At 43.4% G+C, this 18,873-nt stretch overlaps 1 protein-coding gene and 1 long non-coding RNA gene across 3 annotated transcripts in view; one reads left to right on the top strand and one right to left on the bottom strand.

Moving 5' to 3' along the window:
* The first annotated feature begins 1,503 nt into the window (after positions 1-1,503).
* On the top strand, positions 1,504-14,294 carry PGAP4 (post-GPI attachment to proteins GalNAc transferase 4). 2 transcript variants are annotated; one of them, XM_071579829.1, is made up of 3 exons: positions 1,526-1,591; positions 3,069-3,111; positions 10,850-14,294. In XM_071579829.1, exon 3 carries the CDS (start codon positions 10,968-10,970, stop codon positions 12,153-12,155), a length of 1,188 nt encoding a protein of 395 aa, XP_071435930.1. In that variant the 5' UTR covers positions 1,526-1,591; positions 3,069-3,111; positions 10,850-10,967; the 3' UTR covers positions 12,156-14,294. The 2 variants fall into 2 exon arrangements, with proteins under 2 accessions (XP_071435929.1, XP_071435930.1); XM_071579828.1 differs by lacking the exon at positions 3,069-3,111 and having other exon boundaries at positions 1,504-1,591.
* LOC139684207 (uncharacterized) overlaps positions 13,537-18,873 on the bottom strand; it is an 18,911-nt gene continuing 13,574 nt past the window's right edge. The window contains exon 3 of the long non-coding RNA XR_011699879.1: positions 13,537-14,393. This is a non-coding gene — a long non-coding RNA (uncharacterized lncRNA). The remainder of the gene's footprint in view (positions 14,394-18,873) is intronic.

Raw genomic sequence — 18,873 nt, 5'->3', positions numbered from 1 at the left:
CTCTGTTCTGTTTCAGGATTTGCTGTTTTTCGAGTGCATCAGCTTTTGAAAGCATGAGAGGATTTAAGTGGAAGGTGGAGGATGAATCACTGTCATTAAATGCAGAAAAAGAGGCAGAGGAGGTTAGCAAAGAAGGACTTTGTAAAGCATATCACCTGAGAAACTATGATTTCTTTTACTGAGTTTCCTCATTATTTTGAGAGAATAACACGCTGGTGGAACTTTTTCTAGGAAATCACTATAGGAACCCAACTGTGATGCTTGATTGTGTTGAGTATTCCTGTTCCTCTGTCTTTTCCCCACTTCTTCCATGTTATCTCTGCAATAAGAAGCCTTAGCTGTAAGATGGCATTGCCAGTACTAAGAGTAAGGATCACAGGTATGGATAGCTGAGTTCCTTTGTCCACCATGCTTATAAGAAGGGATAATAGAAATTGTTATGCTAAAATTAAAAATATGTATCATGCTAGAAGCTTCTGATTACACTATTGGGCACTAGCACAATTCTAGCTGTGCTTAACAGAACATGGGATTTTACTGAAACAGCCTAAAATGTCCTTATTTATTGGGTTTTTTTGTTGCTTTTGGTTTGGTTTCTTTTCCCTCTAGATTTTGCTTAGACCTAAGAGAGGTCAGAGGCTGAAATATAGTTTAGCCCAGATACATGTACTTGCATCTTCTGGAGCTGCAGGCACAAAACTGAGTTTTTTACAATGAAAGACAGAAAACTTTCCTTGAGGCGTATTTCAGGTAACTGTGGTTAATTAGGTGTAATGGTCACGGGGCTGAAAGGCATGAGTGTAGAACAGAGAAGTAGAACACAGAGAGAAATAGGCCAGGGTGGGGAGGGGAAATGAACACCTCAGAGGTAGTTTTGGGTCAGTTTCATAAAATTTTTGAATCCTGGACAGCCTTGACCTGTAAGGACTTTGTTAGGGATTGAGATAGTGAAAGCTCCGTGTTTCCACCTATCAAGCTTGACATACACATGAAGAACCTGCTGATGACTCTTAATACTGACTTTCCACTCGGGCCTGAGGGGTCCCGGTGATCTTCCTCTCCTCGGAGTGAGGCGGGGCTTCAGAGCACCCACCTGGTGCCAGCGGAGGAGGGCGGTGAGGGAGCCGGCGGGGGCACCTGGCAGAGGGGACAACAGGCAGAGGTGACCCCTGGCTGGGGACGGGCTGCGGGGAGCTGCGAGAGTCCCGTCGCTCCTAATGGAGCATTCGGGGACCGCCGAGCAGGAATGAGGATCTCCGGCTGCGCTGCCGTCTCCACTCGACATCTTCCCGGGGCTCGAGCAAGTCGCCTTTTGCTCCAGAACCTGCTTTCACCGAACCGGTCCCGCCCCGGTTTTCGGTGATCCCACTCCAGACATCTCCCCTTCCCCTCCTTCTTTAAGCATCCCCGTGCCAGCGGAGTCACATGTTTGTTCTTTGATGCCGTTAACCCCACCCTCATTGCCCGAGAGGGAGGAGAGAAATTCGCAGAAGAGAAGCGAGCCACAAACCGAGTGCCAAGATAGCGGCGGGAGCGGAGCTGCGAGCGGGCGGGAGGCGGGCGCGGCGGTGCGGGCTGCCCGGCGGATCGGGTAAATCTCCGCGCCCGCATCGCGCTGTCCCGGGGCTTTGGCTTTCGGGGGGGAAAGGGCCGGCCGCCCTGGGGCTGGAGGGAGCGGGGGAAGGGGGGGCACGAAGTTGCCGGCTGGTGAGCAGCGGAGACGGGTTTGATCTGTGGGAACCGGCGGGGCTTGGCTGCGGCGGCTGCGGCACCGGAGCCAGTGGGGCAGGGGAAGGCGTCAGGGATCGAGGGAATGTGTTCGTGCTTGCTCCGGGGATGTGACTATCCATGGTGACGAGGAGGGCAGGTGGCAAGAGCCTGGCTGGGCCTACGGAAATGGCCATTCTTTTAAGGAAGGTTAGTGGAACTCTTAAGGAAAGAGGAATAAAGCCAGCCAGCTTCTGCCCCCTGCTTGGTGCCAACCAACCCTCGTCCGAGGCAGAACCATAGCCAGAATTTCTTTGGTCAAAAGCACGGGCAAGGGGGCTGAAAACTGGTCCCATCGAAATGCTATGTCTGTGTGTCTTGCCTTGCAAAGAGGGCAGGGAGTGGAGGTGGGATCAGCTTTTCTTATCTACCGCCCTCTCCTCTTTGACCATCACCACTGAGGTAACTGCTATTAATCCCAGTGCTTTAAGGGTCACCTTGTGCTACCTGGCAGCTCTCCTGATGGGAAGACAAACTCCTAAGAAACCCGATGCTGGAAATCACTGACATTTAAAATCAAAGGCTATTGAGGAAATTTGCAGCTGTGCTGATGGTGTAGCAAAACATGAAATTATACCCGTGTACACTGCAGGTTCGCAGGCTTGCTTGCTCTCATACAATTGTTAAGAAAATCATGTATGTACAACCATAAAGGCACATCAGGTTCAGCAAGCAATTGCAAGCACAAAAGCCAAGAGAAACACCCTCCTGCACATGTGAAATCTGCTGCTTTCTTGTCTGTTCAACAAGGGCAACACTAATTATACCACAGATTATTTTTCAGCTACTGCATTTATCCCATCCTCCTCCCTTGGGGCTCTAGCAGATCACCAGTATGCCAGAGAACCAGGGCATCCCATTTACCACGCCTTCCTGTGCAGGATAGTCTGTTTCATATGTTGCAGTGGGAGGGGTGGAAGACTGTGCATTCCTCAGACACAGGTGGTGAATACACAGGAAAACTCAGTAGTTTAACATTAGTAGAGAGTGTCTCTTAGAAGACAAATGCTTTTTATCAGTATGACTAAAAGTTCTTTCTTTCAAACAGAGGTTAGAGTCACAATATTGTGGGTTTTGCCTTGTGCAGTTTTGCATTTTCATTGTCACACACACCTGTCCCAGCTGGAAACTTACAGCTTTATCATCAAAATCCTTTGCTCACAAAAGTAATATTCTATTTCCTTATTACTGTGCTTTATTCTTTACAGTGATAAATGAACAACAGTAAAGCTGCCACTTCTTAGCAGCCACATCTATTTCCTCTTTCCTTCATTCATACACCCATGGTTCTACTGTTGCAGGTGAATTTTTAACAGAAGACATCATTGTGGGGATAACAAAAAGGTTGTATTAATGATTAGATGATATTAAAATGGCAATTAATTATTTCATGATAAAGAAATGATAAAATGTAATTAAGCAAGAATTGAATAATTTAATCAAAAATTAAGTATGATTTAACAATAATTAAGCTGTAATGAAATAGTAGTTGAACAATGATGTAGTTGATGATTTTAACAATGATTTAAATTATGATTATACTCTTTTACTTATTACACTTCTAAACCTAAAGCTATAGCTGAATATATAAGTGTCATTAACATACAATATAGTTTTAGTCTTAATGCAAAATGTGCTTACCTCATTATAGACATCAGATGCTGGGTAAGGAGGTCTCTGCACCTCAGAGAGTAACCTTGAGCAGTGTCCCTACTCTCAAGGACATCACCACTGTACCACACAGGAAAGCCCCATAGGCTCAGAGTACATACAGCTTGCAGGTGATCCCCACTTTGTGGAGGAGTGCAGCTGTAGCAGTTCTACTTTTGTCTAATCCCTGCTCAGGGTGGTAGTATTTGCTGCTGATAAGACATGGCATAGGTGCCTGAATTTCTGATAAGAAAGAGCCTATTACAGTCACAGAACAGGCAAACTTGGAAGGGCCCACAGTGGGTCACCCAGTCCAACCTGCTTGTTGCAGGGTTATCCCAGAGCACATTGCATAGGATTGTTTCCAGGCAGTTCTTGAATATCTCCAGCAAGGGAGGCTCCACACCCTCTCTGGGCAACTTGTTCCAATGCTTGGTCACCCACACAGTAAAGAAATTCTTCCTTATATTATGGTGGAACTTTCTGGGCATCAATTGCTGCCTATTGTCTCTTGTCCTATTGTTTGTCACTGCTGAGCAGAGCCTGGTCCATCTTCTGACTTCTCCCTGAAGACAAGGACAGAAATGGATGAGTACCCCTCTCAGTGTTTCTTCTCGACACTGAACAGGCCCAGTTCCCTCAGTCTTGTCTTGTAAGAGATGCTCTAGTCCCTTAATCATCTTCTGGAGCACAGGTAGTTTTTTCATCAGTCTTTCCTGTCAAATGGAAGGGGGTTTGAAAGTACCAACCTGTCAAATTTGGCAAATCATGAAATGATTACAGGACTGGTGCCACAGCCAGGGGTTTAGCTTAGACCATAGGACTCACTTTGAGAAACCTGGTCTGATGGCAGCTGCTGAGGCCCTTCTGTCAGGGAAGGGGAAAAGCAACTTCAGTGACAGGCTTCCCAATCATATCAGTTTAAAGCCAGAGCTAGCAAGACATTCCCAGAACAGGATCGCAGGTCACCAGGAGTGCCTCTGAATGGCAGCACAGAGGAATTCCAGACAGTACTTGGGCTTCATCAGAGCCCAACTCAACTGCCTCTATGCAAAGACATGGGGAATGGACAAGGAGAGGTAGAGACTTACACACACCTGCAGGGCTGTGATCCTACTGGCATAATGGAAAAGTGATAGGATGACTTGTGAGTGTTGGAGTGGAAGGACACAGGCTCTTTATGAAAGGCAGGTGGGGAAGATGAGAAGAGGGGTTCACAGCCTTTGTCAATGAGCAACTAGGCCTGGAGGTGGATGAGCAGCTCATGGACCAAGAGCTGATGGATCAGGATTAAGGGAGGGCAAGGATGGCTGACTTTATTGGGTTCTGCCCCAGGCCATCCCATCAGGAAGACTGAGTAGGCAAAGGCCTCTGTGAACAGTGGCCTCATGAACACAAGCCCTTGCTCTCATGGGGGACTTCCGCCAACTGTAACACCTACCAAAATCACAGATAATTTAATCTGCATATTGTACCTTCAGAGACTGAAAAATGGCTGGTTTCCTGGTAAGCCTGAAGGCAAAATTGCCTGTAGATACTGAATAGAAGAAGTATAGAAGGAGCTATTCCATAATACCTGTGCTGGAATAACTCCTCCTGGGCAGATTTCTCCAAGGTACCTCTTCCTCTGATTAGACTGCTTGAATTTGCAGAGTTGCTGATTACTTCAGCATACTACATTTATGGTTTGTGGGTTTTTCTCAGTTATTCTAGGTAATTTACCTTTGTGGATTGTCAGTATGGTCAAACTATAAAATGCCAAGTACTGATAACAGGAAACCAGGATGATACATTTTACAGGAAAAACAGATTCCCTCCTATCTTTTATATTGTTCAGCTAAGTATCCACTAAGGCAGAAATTGCTTCTTGCTATAGATGTGTACAGCATGCCCTGCAGCATGCAGGGGTCCTGGTCTTATTGTAGCAAAAGGCTGTGACACAAGGAGTTAAAATAAAAATGATATATATCATCTCTGATGAGTCAATGCACATTTATCTCCAAGATTCCAAGAGCAGACAGCAAAAAGGTAAAAAGCTGGTACCACTATTAGCAGCAGCATTGTTTAAGATAATTTTTTTGTTTTGTTTGGACTTTTTTAATAAAGTTGTAAGTTTTACATTAAATCAAACAAAGTTTTGTAGATCATGAAAAAAGAGCAGTTTTCAGACAGATCATTTATCAAATTTCCTAACGTATCCTTTTTTTTTTCTAACCTCAGGCACAAAAAAATAGTAATTTCAGACAGATATGGATTGCATAATTAATTTTAAAACCACATAAACCTTTGTGTCATTTTCTAAAAGACAGTTCAAACCTCATTTTCTTAAGTCTCTGTGTTTAGCTATTATCTAGCAGAACTCTGTTTTCCAGGCTGCTTTCCACTCCCACTTAATCTGATCTACTTGACTGCTTGGTAGCAACAAGGAAGAGCATTGCTTTCCCATGGGATTGTACTGCAGGGAGGCTGCCAGGTGAAAGTCAGCAGCTGTTGGGAATGGGCTCTCTTGACATTTATGGGGCAGAGGAAAATTAATACACATGAGAAGCAAGACAGAAGTTGGGAAAATAGCTGTAATTAATATATATTCAGTTCACAGCCTGTTTCACTGGGGACATAGATTTATTCTTTTAGTTCCAATGAAATGGAGAAAGTATCATCCAGTGGCCAAATTCATGTAGCTCCTGGCTTAGTTCAGTAGCCACTAAAATAGAATCAAAGAACAACAAGATCTCTTACCATTAAGGCTCTGCTGAATGTTTTTAGAAGCACAGCTCTTGCTAGGATGGTTTGTCTTTTCTAGGGAGCCCAATCCCAGTTTGGCATCTGAGTGTTGTGGTCAGAGCTGTGGATGCTTGGCTTCTCCTGGACACTGCTGTTGTCAAGGCAGGCCTGACACATTTCAGAAATATTATCTGGCACCTGACCTACTAAAAACCGTCAGAAAACAAGAGGAATTGCCGATGAGAAAAGCTGGCCATCTGGCCCAGTAATAGGGATCAGCTCATGGTAGGGACCTCAGGTTTCAGAATTCGAGGATATCTGTACACCACATTCAGCTGTCAGCATGCATATATGGAACAGGAGGAGATCTGTGTGGCTCTGAAACCTGTATCAGTTTCCTCAGATTCAAGTAGGACTGTCTGTCATTGCAAGACAAAGGCCCTGTCTCTGCCAGAGAGGGTTAATGAGTAGAGAAGCTTGGTCCTGAGCTTGTCTGTGTGATCTTAGGTTGGGGCAAGTGTCTTCCACTCAAAGGTTTCAATTTGGGATGCTGCTATAGGATCAACAAACAAGGGAAAACTACAGCTTCTGCAAACACCTTTACTTCTGCCACTGCTGTGGCTCAGATGGACACTGCTGACAGTCCGACTTTCCATGATGTTTTCTGGGAGCCTGCCTGTTTTTCCCGGAGAGACAGCCCTATGGCTTCTGACCACATGACTTCATCCAGCTGGTTTTATGTTAGGAAAGGAACATTGTTTCCCATTGACACTAAGAAGAAGGGTAGATAGGCAAAAAGGTACATTTAATATTGCAATTGTAAAGGAATGGTTGTGTCCTTGTCTGATGGACATGGAGTAGAAAGTAGATGACCTCTCTTACGTTAGCTAACCAGGAACCTAAAATTTTGCAGCTTTGAAACATGTAGGAAACTTTATTCCAAGAAGGCCTCTCTGTGGAAATACCTCTGTGGAGAAGAGTTTGGACCAGACATAAAACCGACATCTTTCCTTTTTAAAGCATAAACACAGCAGACAGTGTTCTGCACCCCAATGAAGACATTATTCATTTTTCTACTCTCCCTCAGGGTGGGCAGAGGTGACTTTCTCCTGGACAGTGTAATTCAACCATCTAATTAGGGAACCAGTGAAGACAGGCATACAGATTTGGAGTCAGGTGTTTCTGGAAGGGATCTTCATCATGAGGATCTAAGAAAAGAAACAAGCAACATCTGTAGCTTTTTATCATCATGGTTTCTAGACACATTTAAGCAATGGCTCAGTTCTACACAGAACATGTATAAAGCTGGTCTCTACTGCAAGTATTTATATGATTGCAAAGTAGTTACTACTCAGGTTTAACACAGCAGGATTTTTAAAAACACTATAAAATCCAAATCTGATTCTTAATTTTCTCCTCAAACATTTTTTTCTTCTGTCTGAAATACCACTTACTTTAAGAAGAACAAACAAGATTCTTTTCCCCCTAGGAAGGGAAAATGTTGGAAATGACAGTACCAACATCTTTTGAAAAGAGTTGCCTCTGTGAAGTCAGAACCATCCTAAATGGGCAGAAAACAGTATAAGCAGAAACTGGATTCAAATCCTACAGAAAAGATCAAACTTTACCTCTGCAGAAGTAAATTTTTTATCTATATTTGTAACTTTCAGGTTCCCAGTGTTACAGACAAAAGGTGGAAAGGAGGTCAGTGTCTTGCCTCTTTTCTAGAGCTTCTAGAGCTTTCTAGAGCTTTCCTTCAGCTTTTTTTTTTCATGAATTGCAGTATTTGACCTGATTTAATATAATCCTGACCATTTTTAACCTCTGTGGTTATTTCACTACCCAGAGAAAACAGCTTTTTCCTCTGCAAATATAGTGACGAAGAGTGTGGCAGGCAATGTGAGTGCCAACAGCCCAGTCAGCAGACATAAACTGGAAGAGTTGCAGAAGTGTGTGATTGTTGTTTTCCTTGAGGCTCTCTGAGTTGCAGAAGCAGGATAAGAGCTCTAAGATCTTGAGTTCTGTTATCAATGAGGTGGAGTCAGAGTTACGTCATAAATGCTTGTGACTGTGGCTGCTTCCAGTCCTGAGTGCTTTTCCAAGGGTAGCTACTTTCTTATGTGAAGCAAGTAGATACCTCCAGAGAGGGTCGTGCTCACCAGCACCATCTCACCGACCCTGCCGGGAGCTGGGACACCAGCAGGTGGAGTCCCTGGACCATTTTTCCAGCAGGAGGAGTGGGTGGAGAAGGAACTGTTGGGCTTCAGACTTAATGTGAGTCCAGTTACAGGTACCTGGGAGGCACCTTCAGGTAAGCCGCATCCTTATACAACAGGGGCTGCAAAAGAGCAAGACCTCAGGTGAAATCTGTTTGATTCGTTTTAGGAGGCCACAGCAGGGAAGACAGGATACCATTTTTTCCTCTCAGTAGCAGATGGTATGAGGGAGGAGGTTTCCTCCTTGAGTGAGTATTACCATCAGAACCATTCAATGGTTTGAGTTGGAAGGGACCTTAAAGACCAGCTAGTTCCAATCTCCCTGCCATGACAGGCTTGCCACTCACCAGACCAGGTTGCTTGAAGAACTATTAATGAAGAAATGCTCCAAAAATTAGTAATGTATATTCACATCTTCAATGTATATCTCCAGAGCTCACTGCTGGCTCTCAGCTCTTGTAGCTCAAATCTTCGGTGTAGCTGGCAATGAAAAGTAAATTTCTTTACTCCCTGAGAACTAAACAGCCTTCTAGCTTTTCCTCCTCTCATTTTCCCACTGTGGTCCTCACTTTCAGATCTGTAGTCTAGTTTGGATACAGTGCCCACAATGACCCTGATATCAAGAGGAGTCTCAACAGTATGCCAGTGTGAGTTGTAGACTATGATTGTGCACTTGTGTGTTTCCTTAATGCTTGTGGCAGGTTAGCTGGCAAGCCCAGGACTTTGGATGAACAAATGGATTTAAATGCCAGGTCTTTGCATCTGATGAATTTCAGGTCTTCATGTCCTAAATCCTCATAGGTTGGATCTCACAGGTGAAGGGCAGCCATCATCTTTAAGGTCCACTGATGCAATACAATGCAGTGTCTGTGAATCAGGATTGTTTCACAGTTGTTGCACAAAGAAAAAAAAAAAGCTATATGCATTCAGATCCTCATGCATCAGAATATAAATTCGTTATTCCTATTTCATCAATCTAAATCTTTTCTTGACTCAAAAAAGAGCACAACACTGATACTACAGTCTATTTAAGGATGGTTTGAGATCTCACAGCATGAAGTGCCTCTTCTCTAACAAATATTTGGAGTAACTCATATATTTTCCACTAATCTTGTTAAGAGGCCTTTTATAGAAGGTTTTCACATTTCCATATGTCAAAAGGAAAAAGTTCTAATAGTAAAACCAGCAAATCTGTGACTACAGTAAAGAAGGCAGTTTTGAAGTACACCCAGAGTCAGATCATGCTCTGTCTCCTCCAAGTAATTTCTTGTACAAATCCAGTTTTCTGAGACAGATGAAAAAAGCCATCATTTCTTTCCACCCATTCAGCATTGTTTAGGCTGCTTTAGATGACAGCATAGAGAAGAATAAAGAATAACATTTTGATCTGGGAGCATCACTTGGTAATCAAAACTTGCTGAAGGCAGGAGGTCAAAAATTGGAGAAACTCTCCACTGAACATCCAATGCAGTCAGTCAGCTCAGTGCAGGGGTATGAACAACTCAGTTCAGAAGGAGAGGGAACAGGAAATCAAAGGGAGAATGAAACAGCAGATTAAAAAGGGAGATTACTGGCACAACAGAATTTAGCTGAACAGCCTAATTGTCCTGATTTTTCATAAGCTTCTGACAGCCAGGCTGCAAGGTGTTCATGGCAGGAAGGCAGAACAGTAAAGTCAAACATGAAAAAATCTAACTTTTGTGAAGGTGGATGTTTACTTAAAGTGTGTGTCTGTACAAAAATCCCCACATATTTATATGAATGTTTCAGTTTAAATAGAAGACAAATACTTTTAAATTGCAAACTTCTAAATAAGAAATATGAGTCAATGGCTCAATTGCAACATCGTGTTGTGGCCATGTATTTCACAGGGCGTAGCAAGGAGGAGACACCTGAGACAGACAGACACAGACATGGTCCTTAGCATACACAGGCCCTTAGTGAAGTAAATTGGTGTCTTTGTTATCTGGCTTCACATTTTCGGGGGAAAGTGAAAAAACATGTGTTTAAAAGTGTGTGAGAAACAGAAGGGAAGCATGTGTCATTCCAGAGAGGTAAAAGTTTGTCTCTCAAATATGTGCTAGTCTAAGATACAAGAGATCTGGCTGTGGTTCTTGGCTGTGACACAAATCTTACTATGTCACTGTGACCCGACAGTGGTATCTAAGTTCTTGGCCTTTAACAGAAAGGGATTTCCACACATGCTGCATCCATGTTGCCTGTTGTTAGGTGTTTGAAGCACAGTAACAAACACAAGTCCTATCAAGCTAAGTGAGATCAGAGCCTCTGTGTGATGAAAAGGCCTTAGGGGCACTTTGCTGAAACTAAATTTTATGTGTCTATTGTAAATCTCTTAAGGCTAATCTGTGATGCCCCAAATACAAGGACTCCTCTGGGGCCATATATTTGGGTTTACTCAGTAACTAAACCCCTGCTTTCCATTTTGTCTGTCAGTTTCTATTTCAGTAACCATGAGTTTTCTTCCTTTCTAGGCTTGGACAACTTGGACTACTGCTGCAGTGATACCTTGCAATCCATGGAGAAGGATGCACTGGAAATGAAGGATTGAGGGCATGAATAGCACAGGAGTGCCCTCCTTGCGCAGCAGTTATGTTACACCAAGCTTGGCAGCTCTGTGGGAGGTGGTGCCGCTGTTCCAGCCCTGTTATCCATCTCCTCATGCTGACTGTGATGACATTCGGGGTGCTCGCACCTCTAATTTGCCACCGCCTCCTCCACTCCTACTTCTATTTGCGGCGCTGGCACCTGAAGCCCATGAGCCAGGAGTTCCTGGAGCATAACCAGCAGGAGGGACAGGATGCCCTCCATTACTTTGAGAAGATGCAAATACCAAATGCCTCCAAGGCCTCTGGCAGTGATGCCTTCCAGCCCTTGCTGCTGATCACCATTATCACTGTGCAGAGGCGGAATGATTTCCACTATGTCTTGCAGGTGGCCTCCCGCTTCCACCACCTCCTCCAGAAATGTGGTGCACGCTGCCAGAGCCACCGCCTGCTCCTCTGCAATGTGGAGTCAGACCCCAGTAGCCATCAGGATGTCAGGCTGCTGAGCAGCTTCTTTCCTATGGTCAGTCGGGACAGAACTGGAGAGAACCCTGACCCCAGTGTGAACCAGTTTGAGAAGGAGAAGCAGGACTATGTCTTCTGCCTTGAGCAGTCCCTGTTATCATACAATCCACAGTACATCCTTGTAGTGGAAGATGATGCTGTGCCAGAGGAGGAGATATTCTCTGTCCTGCAGCACCTCCTCTTGGCCCGGTTATCCAAACCATACCTCAGAGATGCTCTCTATTTCAAGCTTTACCATCCTGAAAGGCTCCAGCATTACTTCAACCCTGAGCCCATGAGAATCCTTGAGTGGTTTGGCTTGGGCATGTTCCTGGGGCCAATGCTGAGCTATGTGTACTCCTGGGTGCTGGGGAGGCCTGGCCCTGGCTGGTTCCTCGTGCTGTTCTTTGCTCTGTACAGCATGGCCTTGCTGGAGCTGGTAGGGCGGCACTACTTGCTGGAGCTGCGCCGGCTGCACCCTGCGCTCTACAACGTGGTGCCTGTCACCGAGTGCTGCACCCCAGCCATGCTCTTCCCTGCTCCCTCTGCCCGACGTGCCTTAGGTTACCTGAAAGGGCTGCACTGCCGGCAGGGGTTTGCTAAGGACACTGCCCTCTACTCCCTGCTGCGGGCTAAGGGGGAGAACGCCTACGTGGTGGAACCCAACCTGGTCCGGCATGTGGGAATGTATTCCAGCCTCCGGATAAACAGCAACCCAAAGCTGCTGTGATCAGTCCAGAGATAAAAGCCCAAGGAACTTGCTATTGTGCAGAGAGAAAGTGTGCATACTCAGATATTGTGCTGCTTGCACTGGGCATCACGTGCCTCCAAATGGACAAAGAATAATGCTATTTAAAAAACCCCACAAGGTTCCTTTACAAAATCAACTTATACACATACAGACCCTAATATATACCATGCACCACCTGGGAGGGGAGCGGATGATCCCGGCTGAAGGTGTGGGTTACCCACTCTCCTTAACTGTTCTTAAACCATAGCTGTCTCTCTAACACAGCTATCCTGTGCACAGCTATCCTGCCTGCTGTCCTGTACACTGGTTACAAATTTCCATGCCTTAGGGCAACAGAAATGTTGGACAAAGTGAATGTTTCAAATTTAAGCTGATGTGGAGGGAAAGGCCTTATTTCCTCATTCTTACTAAGGTCTGATCTCTGACCTCTGTCTGTTTCAGAACTGTGGTTTTGAGCAGACCCTTCAAAAGCAGAACTGGTTTCCAGGAACTTTACCACAAATTGTGCCTGGATACTTCAAATTTAATGAAGTCTCTATTAGTTACTGTCTCCCTCTATAGATCCTATGTGCACGTCCACTCTTCCCATTCCTTTTGCTCAGACCAGAGGCTCTTAAAAATAAAACCTCTGGTGCTCCATTAGTTGTCAACTCTGACGATAGGAATAGGAAATCAGAATCAAATCCACTGATATTGCACAGACAGGTCACAAATGCACATTTTCATTGACACATGACACAATACACATCCTGTGTTGGTTGGTATCCTCACTAGTTGTGGTGAATCCAGGTCATTACAGGAGGTCTTGTCAGTTGCTGATTGAAATGACGCATTGAACATTAATTTACCTTGACTTCCTATGAGCACAGAGTCAAAGGAAAGATTAGATCAGGTGCCACTGTTGTGTAGGATCCTTGTTCATTTAAGAGCTGTAATTCACAGCTCACCCTGAGTGATTCATTTGCTGCTAAAGCAAAATACCTGTAGACAAAGTTAGTTGTTCTCAAAGACAAGCACCAATAACACAGTATATCAAAGGGCCACTCTAGTAGTGACCCATTAACTTTGTGTGCCCTGGTGTCAGGCATTTGGGATACGTACTTTGTACCAGGGATATGGGCACAGTTTAAATATAAAACCATGCAGGTGACAAATGATCTTACATAGATTGAAAATGGACAAAAAATGTGCATATCTAATTAAAAGCTCACCTTGGCTATAGTGGGCTTTGAATCAAATTCACTTATATGTGGAGTTCGATTGAAGTCTTTTAAAAATCATATTCCTAGCTTGAGAGTGAACCAAGTACAACATTTTTTGTTGAGTTTAGTTGCTTGATTTTTTTTATTTTGGTCACGGAAGAGGTCTGCTTTGAACTTTCTCCCCCCAGGTCTCTCCCAGTGATTTATGTCTTAAGCTCTTAACAGGTCTGGTTATAGGTGTGAAAGACAAAATTCCTGAGAGATGAAACCAAAGAAAATGGCAGACCTCCATCTGTTAGCACACAATGGGTACCAGTTACACAACACAAACACATAGTACAGGTTAGCAGAGAAACGGTGTCAGAGCAGTGCTTTGCTTTCATGGTAATCAGCTGGGATACTTTTAGACCAGCTGCTGGTGAAGTCCATGTCACTCCAAAGGCAAAGCACCTCTCCTGGCAAAGGACACTAGAAAAATGGCACAAAACCATGTTTTGTTCTCAGCTGCTGAAAACCCCGGGGATATCAAGACAGGTGGGCAAACCTCTTCTCAGGTTTTACTTAGGGTCAGGATATCAGGATTTGAGCATTGTCGTGTTTATTTATTTTTGTCCAGTATTTATTTCACTAAGTGCCTGCACATACAAGCTGTTTCTGCATCTTCAGCTGTGAAGGTTTTGCTGCTGACATTCTTTGTCTCTTCACACTTTTATATCTTTGTACTGTACAAATCCAGGACAGGGCCCTGTTCTTTTCATGAGGGTCCATTCATACTCATTCTTGCAAAGATCTCACAGCAATATACAAATAAGGGATCAGTGCATGGAAAAAGAAGGAGGGAAAAGAAAGAAGGAAATCATGAAAAGAAACCAATTAATTATATGCAGTTAATAAATATTTTGATATGGGGAAATGATTTATCCATTTGTCTCAAAGTTATTGTCCTTGTTTGTCCAGTAGTACTTTGTCATCCCAAAAATCCAGGGGAGGTCAATAATTTCACTGAGTCTTGTAGCTGAAAATTAAGAATGCAAATTAGAGGCATCCCTTCTAAAGAAGAAGACAGTTTTCAGGACATAAGAGGTGAGAGAAGTTGACTGGGAGACCAAACAATATGCAGAAGACCTAGGGTTGACTTGCCAGTGTGAGAGTTTCAGATAAACCAGATGAGAACGAAGTCCTTTGTACAAGAAGCAAGTTAATAAATTCTTATGTCCTTCTGGGATAATTTTCGTAAGTGCACAACTCACCTTCACAACAGAGGCGCTGCTTTTGCTGAGCCTGCTGGGAGCTGTTTCTGAGTTACTGGTAGTTGGGCAGTGCCCACCCTGCCAGTGGGGTATCTCAGGCAAGGGCTCCTGCTGCTGCTGCCCCTGACCCATCACAAGTAGAATGATTTTTTTCCTCTTCTCTGTGCCTCAAGTCAGAGAAGTGTACACCACCCTCAGAACAGAAAATGGGAGGTTACTGTGATTTCTTAATTCCTCTTGGATTTTGTTCTGCAATTTAAGCTGAAAATGCAGTTGCAAACACACAAAAGCCTTCTCCCTCTCTTTTCTAGCAGAGAGTGGAGCTGAGTTGCTGTATCTCAGGCTACATAAGTTCAAGGCATAGTATTAGCTCGTTGAAATGTGGCCTTAAGGTTTTAGTTTCATTCATTTACAAAGAAACTTAGTGACTATTTTTTTTAACAAACAATGTGGATTTTCTTGGATTGCTTCATTCCAAATAGTTTGGAGACTATTTTTGAATGCAGCAACTACTGCTTGCACAAGAGGATTCTTTCTTGAGGGGCCAGCAGCAGGACTCAAGGCTTTATTGTCCGAGGCAAGTTATTAAAAGAAACCAAACTACATTTGTTTCCAAGACCTGCCCAACATAAGCATGATTCCGGCAGAATACAGGACATAAAATGACAGGTCTCTATTGGATTAGAAGCCCAAGAGGATTTTCTAACTACAGTAGGTATCAGTGTTTGCATGTGGAGAAGGGAAACGCCTTCCTTCCAATGGTGAGAAGCTGTGAATCACCCATTTGGGCATTTCAACAGAAATGCGTCTGGATGCAGGCTGATTTACTTTTTTTTTTAAATAAACTTATTTACAAGCAAACCTTCCACAAAATAAAGAACCTTTCTAGTAAAAAATCTTGCTGTCTTTTCTTCCTGTTTGTTATTCTGACTGGCAAATCCATCTTTTCTTACCATATTTGACAAAGATACTTCTACGTTCATGCATCTGTAATAATTTTGATCCTACAAACACTTAGATTGAAAAGGAGCTCTGAAGGTCCATGGTCCAATTCCATGCTCAAAGCAGGTCTTATTAGACCAGGTTCCTCAGGCTCTTCTCCAGTCCAGTACTGAGGCATTTTAACAGGGACCTGAGGTGAAATCAAGCTCTGAGTGCTGGAATTTAACCTTAGCTTATTTCTGTATAGAAATGGTGTATATTTCACCAAATAAGAAAGGTGATTTTCTGCAGGAGAGTGTTGTAGCTACAGAGGCATTGGCAGTTTCTCTCCCCAAGGCAGAGTTTTGTTCTGTGTTATTTCCACACCAGCTTTACAGACATCATATCCAAATTCTGCAATGGCAGGGCCAACATGTGGTTCTGAATAATCTTCAGTAAAACATACATCTGCCAAAAATGCATACACAGTTAGGTACTCCATGGTCTGTGCTTCTTCACTGTGTGTGTAACTTTATTCCTACAGACTATCTGTCCTAACAGCCTGTGCTTTGGGAGAATCAGCCACTTCATCTTTGCACCTACCAGCTAATAGCAGCATCAATGTCCATTTCCATGTCTTTGTTCTTCATGGCAAGCTATGAGTGACATGTTCCCAGCTGTATAACAACAGTGATTTTTAAACATTGATGGTCAAAAATAAAGAGTCAGATTTTACTACCCTGTTCATAAGCCTCTGGGCAGCTGTACCTACTTTCTCTTTGAGCTTCTGCTGTGTCCAGCGTTCCTGCAGTGGTGCAGAAACCACATCTACCATGGTCATTGTAGCAAGCTGGAAAAATTCAGACATCTGTTGGGGTTTTTATTTTGCAAACTGTATGCAAATGTTAACATACAGCACTGGATTTTGGGGGGACTATGTGCTGCTTAGATAAACAGGTAACAAAGAGTTAAGTGTGTCTCCCTGTACAGAAACCAGTTGTTTGCCTTCTTACTTTTTTAAAAACAGAAGTCAACAGAAAGGCACAGAGACCTCTGTCCTCCCAGCGCTTACCTTACTGTTGTGTTACAGCTGTTTTGTTGTGTTACCACAGGCAGTGAAATTTAAAGTTGTTGACTATGCCCACTATTTAAATTCTAACAAAGATTTGGGTCCTGATAAGAGCGATGTTGTGCTTGCCTATTTTTATTCCAGGTCATGGTGTTTGTTGCAATACAGCTTTAAGTCACACAGAACGAAGAGGAAAGCAAACCCTCTCTTGTTCAATACCCTTGGTGGGCTCTGTGGGCATAATTCTGTTCTGCCCAACACCCCCCATGATGTTTGTGTCTGCAGACACTGCTGTGGAGCCAAAAATACAGGGCATTTCTTTCAGAGGGGTTAACAGCAGGCTCTCCACATTGGGGGTGAGGGCTGTAGGTGAGTGGGAAAAACAAACCACTTAATAAACAATACCTCTGATTAGATAGGGATGAACAAGCTGGACTTTGAGATGGTTAAGCAAGACTGCAGAGTACAGAAAACAGGAAACATCCAGCACAGTGTGGAGACGTAGGTAGGAGACAGGCTCTGCTTGGATTAGACTTTAACCCCATCACGCAGGCAGCAGCCTCCCATGGACACAGAGCCAGGTGTTTTTCATGTGGATGCATATGATTCTTGGACATCCTTCCAACTCTCAGTGTTTTTTTCCATTCCATTTCAGTACCTTTTACAGGTCTGACCACGTCCAAAAGTGTTGATAATGTTAATAGTGTCTCATTTACTGAAGTGCAGAGGGAAGCTTTAAGCTTTTAATTTTTCTCTTGGTGACCATGCCATCTCTGAAATGGCTTCAACCATTTATTTTTCATCATTCTTTCTCAGATGTACTACAGTTTGCTTCTCCTCACATTTGCCTATTATTTGTATTTAAAATTCTAGTTAATTTGAGTAATTAAATGCAAAAACAGTATCAGAATTATTCTGCTAGAAACTGACAGAAAAATCCCCAACACCAACCTGGAAAAACATGAGCAATTAAAAAAATTTTACCAATTGCTCTTACACTAGACTTTCTATTGATTTTAATGTACTTTATTTAGCAAGACTTCACTCAAAACTTCAGTGCAGAACTGATGGATCCTTTGACAGCAAGGCTGGATTTAAAAAAGGATAGCAATTGAATTAACTTCTACAATGTCAATCTAGTACCTGCATTGTCAAACTCCAGAGAGCAAGCCCATGAATTAAGACCTAACTAATAACCCTACGCACCTGTGAATACGGCTTCTAGTGGTCTTTAACATTTTTGAATGCATACTTCCGACAGCATTTGTATGGTAATTTCAGATGGAAGGGTTGACACCAGCAAAATTTCCAAGCCATCCAAATAGAAAATTCACTTATGTTGTGCCACGTTTGTGAGATGAAATGTCAGTCCCTTGTGTTTTAACATTAGCAGTCTCTTTTATACCTAACTACCATTTTCTGTTTCCATGCTATAAAAGGCAAAACAATGGACATTTAAGCTCTTCTACTAGTTATGCATCTTGTTTGCAGTGATGTTCGAACACAGATTGGAGTAAGCCATAAAAGTTTCTATATTGCAAGACTTTATATTAGCTTTCTCATGAACACATTAAAAAGTCATAATCTGTGCAGAAAGTCCTCAGTCACTGGGTTCAGTTAGATATATATTTAAGTAATCAATTCTCAGACATCCAGAACTCTTAAGAAACAGTAATCCTTTTTCTATTAAAAGATTATACTCTTCACTAGAAAACTGCATCAGCAATCACTGCAATAGTCTGTAAAATCATTTCTAAGAATACAAAAAATTGAGAGTAGTTGTTCTTTAGCTCAATTGTCCTCCCTTCCCATTCTCCCTGTCCTCATTCTCAGCTGGGATCTTTCTCGTACATCCTCCTTCCCATGCCTGAGGCAGAGTGGGATGAGGAACCCCAGGCATGCAGAAATCAAATAATCCTTCCTCTGAAAATGAACTCCCCCTGGGAATTCTGCCAGCATGGCCAGTCCTGCAAACTGCAGAAGACACCCAAGGTGTCACTAAGATGGGTGGCAACACGAACATCAGTGAATGTTACAAAATGTGTCTGTTTCACACTGTTATGGAGCCACTTTGTCACAAAGTGGTTATGTGGACCCCTTAACATTTGCCTGCATGGCATCTGCCTCTCTTTGCCTCTTGTTTTCCTGAAGACCCCAAGTCTAATTCCTGGCCTTTGCTCTTATTCCACTGTACACACCGTCCACCAGGGCTTCATGTTCCTCCATTGCGATGCCTGTATCAAAGTCCTTCAGTC

Source organism: Pithys albifrons, chromosome Z, assembly GCF_047495875.1.
Source record: "Pithys albifrons albifrons isolate INPA30051 chromosome Z, PitAlb_v1, whole genome shotgun sequence".
Taxonomy (NCBI): Eukaryota; Metazoa; Chordata; class Aves; order Passeriformes; family Thamnophilidae; genus Pithys; species Pithys albifrons.
This window is presented reverse-complemented; position numbering and strand designations above follow the sequence as displayed.